Raw genomic sequence first — 11,990 nt, 5'->3', positions numbered from 1 at the left:
GTTTGCCCCCATTGGTCATAGATGGAGCCCTATCGACCAATTGTATGAGGTTAAGCAAAAGGGACATGAGACCTTACTAGAATATATTGCAAGGATCAAACACTTGAATTCCCATTGTGAGCCTCATGAGAGAATGAGTGATGAGCGATGAGCAATTATTGCCATGCTTCCTCATTGGTTTAAGGGATGCAAAGTTGCATGATCATCTATTCACCCTAAACTCCACATCGTTTGAGTTGTGCAGCAAGATTGTTATACTATTAGACGACAATATGGAGGACAAGGCTCAAACAAAAAAGTTGCAGAAGTAGCTCCATCCGATGTGTCTCTGACAAGCAAAACCATTAGTACGGGTGAATCCAAGGAGGGATCTCCAGTTGCCAAGGGAGAAAACATAGATGAGGTGGCCACCGATCTCTTGAATTGAGTGGCCCAACCACTTAAGGGAGGATTGACAAGAGAGGACCTCACATGTTCCCTAGGAGAGACAAAGTGTGGTGTGGACTTTGCACCTCGCCTTAGGGCATGGTAATCATTGTATTGTGCCCATTGTGCTAGATGGGGCAATCATGAGATATCCCAAGGCTGGTACCTAAAGGCTATTCCCCAATCGATGTATCAACAAAGGTAGACCCTGATTTTACCTACACCACTAAATTAGTATAATCAGGGCCAACTAGCTATACAAGGAGCCCCCTTGGCCAATCAAGGGCAATATAGGGCTCAAACCTTCCATTGCCATTGTTTTAGGCCCTCAACCTCCCCCACCTAAGATCATGCCTATGGAATAGGTGATTATTGAGGAGCCACCTAGTGAGTGGGAGGATTGAGACTATGCCCTTCTGACAACCGATTCCTTGACATACGAGAGTTCCATGTACCAGTCCAGCCAAATAAGCCATTATATTATGCAGGACAAACAACACATCTCGGTGTATCAAATGGATCCCACAACACAATGAGCTGGGGACATGAATATCATGAACCATTCAATACTATACTTATCCAAGGACCATGTCGAGTGTGCACCGAGTGAGTGAGTGTCCCTACAAGGTGACAACCGACCAACCATGAGCTTGTTATAAGTGCCAAGGACATCACTTCCTAAAAGACAGTCCTTATAAGGATGATCAACCCTTGACCACAACAACTACTTCTAGCCTGAATGCTCCATTGTGTTTGGGTTGTTGTGGGGTGGACTACATTTACAAGGATTGTCCCATGAGACAGACTCCTAGAAAGGCCCCGAATCCTAAGACCAACATTAATCTGCTAAGCATTGAGAAAGGCTAAGTGTCCTTGGTATCTTTGAATGTGATCACTAGGGCCCAGATCTATGAGTAAGGAACTCTGGAAACAGGCCAAGAAAGATAAAGCGGGCACAGTCCAGCAGTCTAAAGATAAGGGTCAAATGGTAACAGTTAAAGTAGGGAAGTAATCGAACAAATTTATCATCTAATGCAAGATGGGTATAGTCGCACAAGTAGAACTCAAACCAGGAGGATCATAGTGAATACCCCAACCCTGCTATCATAAAGCAATACCTCGTAGAGGCACAATAGTTGGTCCATGATTGCTAAGAGAAATTTGAGCAAAGGCTCAAGACCAATAAGGTCATGGATACTATTGATCCAAACTACCAAGCCCTAAGCAGAGCCCCTAAAGCCTCTCCCACCCTAGAAAAGGTGGATCAGGAAGGATCAAGTGGCACATTGGTGGGACAATCGCTCTTAAGACACAAAATGTTTGAAGAGAATTCCATGCAATACCAGGTTGTAGAAGAGTACTCTATGTCCTTTTATGGTTTGAAGAGCCGCATTTAGAAAGCCCAAAGCCCATCACCCAACCTCAAGATGTGGTAGGGCTAGCCACATTCTTTTCCACTGAAGTGAAAATGCCTATAGCAACCCTATTAAGAGGGAACCCCCATCCTTTGGAGAGATTTCTCTAATCAGATGAATAAATAGATGGTCACTCCTAAAGAGCTGGCCATCGTGGTAGTTGAAGGCTCCACAAAAGAGCCAAATTTGCTAAAGATACCAGTCAATAAACTAGGCCAGTAATTCAAAAGCAGTGACACTAATGTTGTATTCCGATCACCTACCAAAACAAAAATGCTATGGCAATCTTGGATGGAGGGGTGGGTGTTAGCATTGTCACCAAACAGTGCTGGGTCAAGTGGGGATGGCTTGAATTTAAAAGCACCAATCTGCTTGTCAAGCTAGTGGATGGAGTGACAGCCAAACCAGTTGGTGTATTGAGGGATATTAAGATCAAAACATGCGGCCTTACCTACCGTGTTTGGTTTGTTGTGATGGATTTCCATAGACATCTGGATAAATATGATGTCATTCTAGGAAAACCCTTTATGCGCATAGCCATTCTAGTCCATGGACTGGTCCTGTAATAGAATTCATTTACACAAGGATGAAAAATTATGAGGGTCGACCTTTAGACTTGGAAATTCCACCCTATGATTGGTAATTTATTCACGACCGAGTTTGATACTACACAACATACTACCTCCATAAATGTGTTTCGGGCCCACAATGATAAGGATGCATGAGAGGACCAAGATGTACACTGGTACGCTTCACTGCCAGAATCTTTCCACCAAGGAGGATGAGGAGGTAGTGACAGATTGAAAGAATGGGCACACAATTCCAACCACAGACAAAGTGAACACCTCTACCGCTTTAGCGCATCTACTCTTTTGCTGTTGCGAAGAAGGGCTTCCACAATGCCATCTGCCAACTCTTCATATTTAGCTTGCCAATCCTCCTCAATCTGCACTGACTTCGCAACCACTTCTTTCCCCTTATCTACACCACCACCACCACTAGAAGATGTACTAGACCCCTCTGGTCCAGAACTAGTCGGCATCTGTGGACCCTTTTGTGGACTAGAACCCACACCAGCTCCTACATCTCCGTCCGTCTTGGGTTGTCGTGTTTGTGTGGAACCAGCTCTTGACAAGTCTGTGGAACAACATCTGCACTCCATCTTGCCACCTGTCTGTCCCATTCCGCCCGCACATCATCCTGAAGAGCTTCCAGGAGCGAGCCCATCTACTCCATATTGACACTTACATTCCTTGAAAAAGCATGTAAATACTCTGCCAGTGCATCGGTAGTACGTCGGCGTAGCAACTCATGCTTAATACCTGACACATACTTCGCATGCAGCTGCTGAGTGGCCTCCGAATGCACTTCTGCCACTTGAACCGTGGCTTCAAGGACTGCCATCTTGTCCTCCAGTTGTTGCAATCGCTCCTGCTAACCTCGCAGAGTCTCATTTTCCATGCACAGCTACATGACTTCTGCCTCTAAGCTGGTTACTCTCACAGAATCACCCCCTGCACCAATTTGTGAAGCTCTCTGAGCAAGAAACTGCCAAAAAACTGTAGCTAGCTAAACATTCATAGGCTACACCCAAAAAGAAAACTCAGTGGATGACATAGGAGAAACACCCACAGACTCCGAGATCATCGTGAAAGCTTCTACAATCAACACCCTCGCTGCTTCGGATATCGCCACTGTTGTTGTAGAGGTCACCACAATCGTTGTTGCTGAATGGTGTTGAAGTAGCTCCATCCACCGTTGAGTAAGGGAGCTGCCCACCACTGGAGTACCTCCAGGAATCACCATTGTAGTCGTCACTAGAGTCACCGTCACCCATTCTGCCATGACTGGTAATGCTAGAGGTGTAGACACAACAATTTGCGTGGATGCCCCCCACTAGTGAAGACACGTCGCACACCACTTGCATGCGAAGGAGTCAAGGGTGCAAGGGTAGAGACCACCCCCTGACTAAGACAAGGCTTTTTCCTCTATTGCTTTGTAGCCACTCCTCCAGCAGACCCCTCAGCTTTGTCTTGTGTAGGCCCCTTAGGTGTAAGAGTGAGCACCAAGGCAAATGACTGTCGTGGTGTGGTAGACTCCAGATGCAGGGGGAATAGTATCTCCAAGACCTACCCAATCTTTGAATTCACTGCCTGCTTCTATCTACTACTATCATCGCCACCCATAAAGCCTCTGCATGAATTCACTCCTTCAGGATTTGAGCCCATGGCACCACCCTCTCCTCAGCAACTATGATCATCCCTCGAGTACGAGGAGTGATGGTGTAAGTTTTGGCCTGCAAGAACACCGACTCGAGTATCCAGTGATATAGGTCCCTCATCTGAGCATCCTGACACCCACTCAGCTTGTACTCGCCCCTAGTATGAACTCCAAACTCTGCCTCCATTGCCGTTGGTGTACACGATTGCATGATCATCCCTCCATCCATAAGCGAAAAGAGACGCTGATAAATCAATTGCACCGTCAGCTCTCGATGCTCATCCAAAAACTCCACATTAGATCCTACTGCCAACTGTGGTGGCAAAGCGCCGATGTTGATCAATGAACAGGCATCCTCTGCCAATCAATGTTGCTGAAACTTCGAATCCATAATAGCTAAAGGGGAGCATTAATCGATTGGGAATCAATATATACCAATGGAAGAAGAGGGAGAAACTGGGCATGAGCCATTCCCATGGCAAGGCGAAGGAGAAGAAAAGAGATAACGTTGAACACAGATGAGAGTTGGAAGGTGAATGAACTCAAGAGAACTGCAAGTGCGATGAAGAGAAAGCAGCAAGCAACTGGTACACACAAACAACTGCTCGAGCTGCAATCCAAATTGCCAACACCCCGCCCTTACGATAGGTAGTTGCATGGCGGCTAGGCTAGGACCTCGTAGAAGACTACTGTCATCATGCTACGAACCCTTCTGCCACATGTCCTCATGCGATAGCTCTGCTGCCTCCACCTCAACCCAGGAAATATGCACCTCATTAGAGATGGGGAATGGACACTGAAGACTGCCGCCATGATGGTATGATGAAGTCAAAAACCATTAAACCATTAATTGGATGTGGAAGTATGTGCCCTTGCAAATCTGCAAGATAAAACGATGTCAATTTGCAATCTTGAAAAACCTAGAATGGACCCGACCATTGCAATTTCAACTTCCCCGGCATCCTTCCAAGGCAAATAGAAGAACCAGTTGCCCGCGCTCAAAAGATTTCTTCTTTGAAGCCAAATCCACCCTCCGCTTACACCATGGTTGAACCTCCAAGGTGAAATAATAGCTCTCCAGCTCCGCAGATCATCCAATTGGTCTAGGACATCCAACCGGATTACCATAGAGTCTTGCGAAAGAAGCCTATCCTCCACCGCAATCCTCAGACTCGGAACAATATGCTCAATTGGCATGATTGCTTCTAGCCCAAATGCCGATTTAAAAGGAGTCAACCCCGTGGCCACCTTGAATGATGTGCGGTAAGCCCATAATGCTGCCAGTAACTTCTCATCCCAATCTGTCATTCACCACCATTAGCGACATAATCCGCTTGAAAGTATGATTTGTAGACTCTGCCAATCCATTCACCTATGGATAGTAGGGGGAAGACTTCTTGTGAATCACCGTATAAAAAGAAATCATCTGCTTGATGACCTTATTGACAAAGTGAGTCCCCCTATCGCTGACAATCTCAATTGGACACCTGAACCGAGTGAACACATCGTAGTATAGGCACTTTGCAACCAATTTGCGGTATTGTCCCGCAAAGCCCAAGCTTCCACCCATTTGGTACAATAATCCGTGGCTACAAGAGTATAACAATTCCTTGTGCAGGCTTGAATGGACCCATAAAGTCCAGGCCCCATTTCTGAAATGGCTCCAGAGGCAATATGGGGTTAAGTGGCATGCGATCTTGATCAGTGGGCTGGCCCGATCATTGGCAAAGGTCGCAACTTTTTGCAAACCATCGGGAATCCTTCTACATGGTTGGCCACCATAAATCTACCTGCAAAACTTTCTTTGTAGTGACTTCGCTCGAAAAATGGCCACCCAAAACCCCACAATGGGCTTCATTAACATTGCCTCCTGCTCATGAGGTGGAACACGCCGTAGCAGCGCCTCTGACTTCATCAGTACAACTGTCCAAGGACTACTTCAAAGGATCGGCTCCACAATGCCAAGTGTTTCCTATGGTCCTGATTCATGTACTTGGGCATGATGCCAGTAGATAGGAATGAGAGCATCTCATCATCCCTTGACCATGGTCCTTTTGGGGTGACTTTGGCCTCTGTCGTGATCAGCAGATCTGCCCAAAAAATCATCGCTAGCTTCGCATCACGAAACTCCTCCTCTACTCCCGTTGGCAGCTCTCTAGACTCTAGTCGGGAAAGGTAATCTGCAACTGCATGCTGCGAGCTTGAGCGATGAATCACATCAAAATTATATTCCTGCAAGAGCAACACCCAGCATGCTAATCGGCTCGTAAGACTTTGCCACTTCTGTCACTTCTAAACTTGCTAGCCCTGGCTACCCACACCTACGCTGTCAAGCCGAAATCCCTACGTACTGTATCACAATTCTTGGCCCTTGAGCCTTTTAGATTGCGCCATCTCCTGGCGACTGTACTAGCACCATCCACATCATTTACTCCAACGGTTCTTGGTGCTGCCTTCATTCACACGCGTCCATTTTATGGACAGATAGGTTCTTATTTAATTTTTTAATCCTTACCTTCTAATTTACTTATTTTAAACCCCCCTCTCCCTCTCTTCTCTATTTCATTCATTCCCCCTCTCTACTTATTGAGATTTTATACCCCCCAATTCCCTCATTCTCAACCGCTTTTCTCTCTTTAAAAATTACTTACTTTTTACATTTTCTAATGTCCCCCCCCCTTTTTCTTTACGTTTTTCAATTGTTAAAATTCCCCCAATTTTTTTTCCCTTTGTTAATATTAAAAAGGGTTTCCCCTCCTTTTTTCTCCTTACTTCTTAATTTATCTCTTCCACTTTAAAAATATTTCTTTTGATTTTTATTAAATTTCTCTCTTTAATAAAATAATTTCTTTAAACTCCTTTCTTAAAAAGCCACCTTTTTTAACATTTCTTTCTTCAATTCTCTTAATTTCCCTCCTTAAATTCCTTTGATACTTCTTAAAACTCCATTCTTCTTATAGCACTACTCCTTTCTTCTTTTCCTATTTATTCTTATATCATATTTTTCTTGCTCTTAAGTTTCTCTTTCCCTTTACCATTATTGATTTCCTAAGCTAAACACTCCTTAATTGCCCTTTATTTCTTCTTTAAGTTGATTAATTGTTCCTTTGTTTGGTCTACCCTTCATTTATTTTCCTTCCGTTCTTCTTAATTTATGCCTCTAGTTCCTCTTCAAAACCCTCTTCTTGCTCTCTATCTAAACTCTCATCGCACTCACACATCAAACTCATAAACCTTTTTTAATCTATCCTTACATAAATCCCAATCACACTAATTCCACACTAAATTCATTTAAATAAATAGTCCCTAGTCTTTTTACACACATAAATGTGCATCGAGCTAGATAAGTTACTGGGTTAGCCTCTATATTTATTGGGACCCTGATAATAAGGGAGGGGTGTTTATGACACCTGTCTTCCCAACTAAGGCTTAAGCGGTTTCTCACCACGTTTTTCTTGTTGGATGGTGGCAGGTAGGCAAACTCCTCTCTTCAATAAAAGTGATGCTGCCATCGACTTATCAAAGCTCTACTGCGCACATTTCCTTTTAGAAAAAATTGTTCATCCTTTAATTGATGCTACTTCATATTTTATGGATGTTTATTGCAAAGTTTATCTATTAAACATTTCTCTTTCCTACTCCAAATTTGTCTACTCTTCACTATGGAAAGGGGTGTTGTTATTGTATACTACACACACAAACAACAAACTCCAATAGCTATGAATTGCAAATCGACCAAGGTTGATTTGAAAAATCCTGGCATGTCCTAGTGAGTATTGAGGGGCTCTTCCCCCTTAAAATTTGAGAGAGAGAGAGAGAGAGAGAGAGAGAGAGAGAGAGAGAGAGAGAGAGAGATTTTCTAAAAATAATCATTATATGAATTTAGGTATTGTCAATTATAGGCATGGCACAATATTTCAGAATGCAAATTGTTCTTGTAAAGGAAGGATTGAAGGTAGCAGAAGGGACAATTATTTCAATTGACCCAAATGGTTCTTGCGACTCTCAACCATTGGGATATTGTGTGGTATCTATTTCTATTGATGTTTGTTATACAAATTTCGACCTTGAGCTTTCGTATCCTAACATGGGTGCTATTTCTGATCGTTACCTTCAATGGTTGATTTTTAAATCATGTTGTGTGTGTTTAAGAACCTATGCAAGGACATGCTTGTAACATGATACTAGAGGGTTATTGACGAGATGCGACATACACATTAGGACATCAATGCATTGTTTAGTAGATTCCTAGAGAAACTAAGAACAAGTTGTACTTGCACATTTCCTCATGTGATGGAATCCCTCAAAGAATGCCAAAACTCTCATTCATCTCCATTCGTAATTCAAGAGGTTCCTAATTTCAAAAGATTTGTGTAGTGATACTTGTGCAAAGAAAAAGAAGTGTTGGTGGGTCATTTAGAACCATAGTAATTTTTTTTTTTCTCATGTGTGATGGTGATATAGTGTTCCAGTATATGATGCATTCAAAATCAGGTCACTGGAGGCCATTAGAAAGTATTTAATTATGGAAACGTGATGCAGAAGGAAGAGCAATGCTACCATTAGGAATTTCCATTATTGTTCCTAAGCACATACTTGAACGATAAAGATGTCATAATTTTGGGAATCAAGAAGCATGTGGAATATTGGAGATCTCATCTTGGTAGAAACATAGATGGAATTCATATTCAAAGTGGATAACACCTATAATTTTTTATTGGGATATATTGATTTTTTTGCATGGACAAGGCCACTGTATAGCTTCAAAAACTTAGGCATGACTTCTAGGCAAAGAGTCAATGGAAAAATAGCTTGGATGATGATGGAGTGCATGTAGAAGATGCTGACACTATGGGTTTGGAACACCTAGGGGACCATTACTATGGCCCTGCATGCAATACGCCAAGAGAAGAATTTAAACTAAAGGTGGATGTGAAAAGAAATGATTTCATTTTGGTTAAGGTGAGTGATGCTATAGGTGTTGCATTGTTAGATGTGGACATATAAGAGGCATCCAATATTTATTTGAAGATATTTGTGCAATATTGGAGTCCAATCTATAGAGGAAGATGTAGTGATGCATTACAATATGCAAATTGCTAGAACAAAGAGTGGCGATATATGGGGGATGAGAACCGTTGGGAGCATGTAAATTCAATAGTATGGAGTTGGAGCACAACAAAGCTTGAAATAAGAGAAGTAATGTCAAAATACCATAGAATGCAATCTCAGAAGCACAAGAGAATCTTGAAATGGTAGAGAACAAGAATAGGAAGGTGGTTAGGATATTGATGATTTCTTGGATGATTAGTAAAAGTTGGATCGAAAGGCTAATGCATGCAAGACAATTTGTAAATTTTTGGATCACCTCTTTCTTCATATTCTAAATGTAATCGATCCTCTTTCATTAATGTTAACATGACTCAACTTTTGCATTTTACTTTTCTATACTTGTTCGTTCAACTTAGTCTGGTTTTATGGAGGAAATTTTAAAATAATACTATGCTTAAAAAACCAATTATTAGATACCTTAATTAATAATGTTTATCTTAATTAATAATAATCATGATTAATTATCATATTTAACAAAAATATTACTTATTTTTAATCGACACCTTAATTAATAATTATGATCTTATCTAAGCATAAAAATTCTTAATTATCTTGGTGAATATACAATATACTCTCTCATCAACTACATCAATGAAATTGCTTAAAGCCTTGAAAAAGTGGACCTCATTGTAGTTATCACATGGCAATAATTTCGTGCATGTAACATTTTTGCAATGGAAGTATTGAGTATATAGCACATCATAAACATGAAAACCAATCACAAAAGGATTCACAATAATGAGTAGCATGAAAACCAACTTGATCTTAGCTCATTTGAATGCACACAAACACTTCGAGTTCAATTCGGTTGTAAGCATTCCACAAATCATGAGAGGAGGAGAATTCATAAGTGGAGAATTCCAAGCAATCTTACTTCTCATAAAAATTTCCCACTTTTCCTAATATAGTCTTATAGCTTTATTTTTCACCTAAATCTCCAAGATTTTAGTATAATCTCACAAATAAGCTTGAGCCTTGAAGCATGAATTGTGTTGGCTTCGATTCTGAGGGCAATGACTTTATCTTTATATTATGCTCTTAATTTGAAGACTGTCTCCAGAATACTAGAAGACTCGAAGAGGACGCTCCAGCAAGAGTCTATATTAGCGCGATTAAGGACGATGCTTTGGGTTCTGGGCGCGCGGCACAGTTCAAGGAGGAGCTGTTGGAGTCTGGCCATACACGAAGGAGCTGCTTTTCTGCCAAAATGACAGACTTCCAGTCATTGCTTTTTTCTCAGGTAGGCAGACTCTAAATTGATGGAACCGAGCCGAAGGATACGACGGCAAATGGATCAGCTAGCTGGATAAAAGTGCGACGGTGCTGGATTACAAAACAGTACAGTAGGAGATGGAAGGTGATGGCAAGAGCTAGCTAGCAGAGGCGAGGAGGGGACGAAGCGAGTATAAGTGAGGTGTTGCTCCTAATTTATCTGCCGCTGCTGCTGCTGTGAGTGCTGTCGATAAGCTGAAACGCGGGCAGATTGTCGATGGTTGCAGTCATGGAGTACCTCTCAAGAATGTAGGATTGGTACAATTGGGCTGCCACCTTCATGGCCTCCCCATACGCAGGCCTTTTGGCAGCCTTGTCAGCTGCTGCCTTCGATTCCCAAATGCTGACCTCCAAGCACTCCCTTTCCGCGTTGGCGTTTCCCTTCAAATACTGCATGCAAAGCGAACACCATTATATTAAGCCTCTCTCATACTGGGTAACTATCTATTCTCTAAATTCTCTAAGGGATTTGCACTTCCATATGGCTCACCTTATTTGCGTGCGTTGTGTGTGAGAGAGAGAGAGAGAGGCGTGTGTGTGTGTGTGTGTGTGAGAGAGAGAGAGAGAGAGAGAGAGAGAGGTGTCACTCCCTTCTCTCTGTCTCTCTCTTTCGTTTACAAAACTCGCTTCGTTCAGCTCGGCAACATACGATGCTCGCATTTCAAATTTTATGGTCTCTTCTAATCATCGCTTAGCTTGAAATTTTTCAATTTAAGATTCAACCTTCCCTACCTTTATCAGTCCACCGCTCTTCTTTGCTTCGTCATGCGCAGCCTCGTTGACCATGTCCAGCACTGCTTCATCCGCCTCCCGCTTCCTCACGGACCTGAAGGCTACCACGTAGAAATGCGCGCTCTCCGTGAATCCATGGTTCTCAAATACATCGTTCCAATTAAAGCAATGGAACAAAGGGGCCGTAAGAGGACAAGAGTACACAATGTGCGATGCTCGAAGATCATCAAATGCATGCTCCAGACCATTCCGTGCCTTCTGCATCTTCGCTAATTTGAGAATGCTGGATTCGTGAGCCTACAACGCTGCCCTATGCTCGGGAAAATTAATCAAGGAAGGTAGTTTTGGAAGGTGAGAGAGGCGAGCCGTGTCTCTTTAAAGGCTGGCTCTGCTGCCGACATATCGTGGGCGTGCGAGTGCGTGTCATTCGCACTTGCAACGAGATGGCAACTTGCCCACTTGCAGGAGGGATGAAATCGAAAGGAAATCTATGCATGGCCAAAATCTGGAAACTGACTACGTGATCAATATAGGATTAGATCGAGCCTCGAAAGAATTACAGGCAGAGAGGGCGGAAGAAAGAGCTGAAGGTAAAGCTTCATTAAATCATTGTAGAAATTGATGCGAAATTCGAGAGGGAGGGAAAGTCAAGAGGCGTACATGAAGAGTACTGCGCGCTGAGCATCGTCCTCAAAGATGATGGACGTGTTGTATTCATAGATTAAAGTGGTAGTGCGCTACAAATCAGAGGCAATGGGCTCCTTGATTCCCATCCCATTAAGACACAAATATTCTTTCGCCTTGGCGTTAATG

At 42.7% G+C, this 11,990-nt stretch overlaps 1 protein-coding gene across 1 annotated transcript; it reads right to left on the bottom strand.

Moving 5' to 3' along the window:
• Window positions 1-10,170: 10,170 nt before the first annotated feature.
• Window positions 10,171-11,506, bottom strand: LOC147892927 (uncharacterized). Its single transcript, XM_087387791.1, has 2 exons — window positions 11,178-11,506; window positions 10,171-10,835 (listed from the first exon to the last, which is right to left on the bottom strand). Exons 1-2 carry the CDS (start codon window positions 11,439-11,441, stop codon window positions 10,602-10,604), a joined length of 498 nt encoding a protein of 165 aa, XP_087243917.1. The 5' UTR covers window positions 11,442-11,506; the 3' UTR covers window positions 10,171-10,601.
• Between the last annotated feature and the right edge of the window lie 484 nt (window positions 11,507-11,990).

The sequence above is a fragment of the Dipteris shenzhenensis genome, chromosome 16 (genome assembly GCF_047967505.1).
Source record: "Dipteris shenzhenensis isolate YYH24624 ecotype China chromosome 16, Dip_SZ_1.0, whole genome shotgun sequence".
Taxonomy (NCBI): domain Eukaryota; kingdom Viridiplantae; phylum Streptophyta; class Polypodiopsida; order Gleicheniales; family Dipteridaceae; genus Dipteris; species Dipteris shenzhenensis.
Note: the sequence above shows the minus strand (reverse complement) of the source record. Positions and strands in the feature narration are given on the sequence as shown.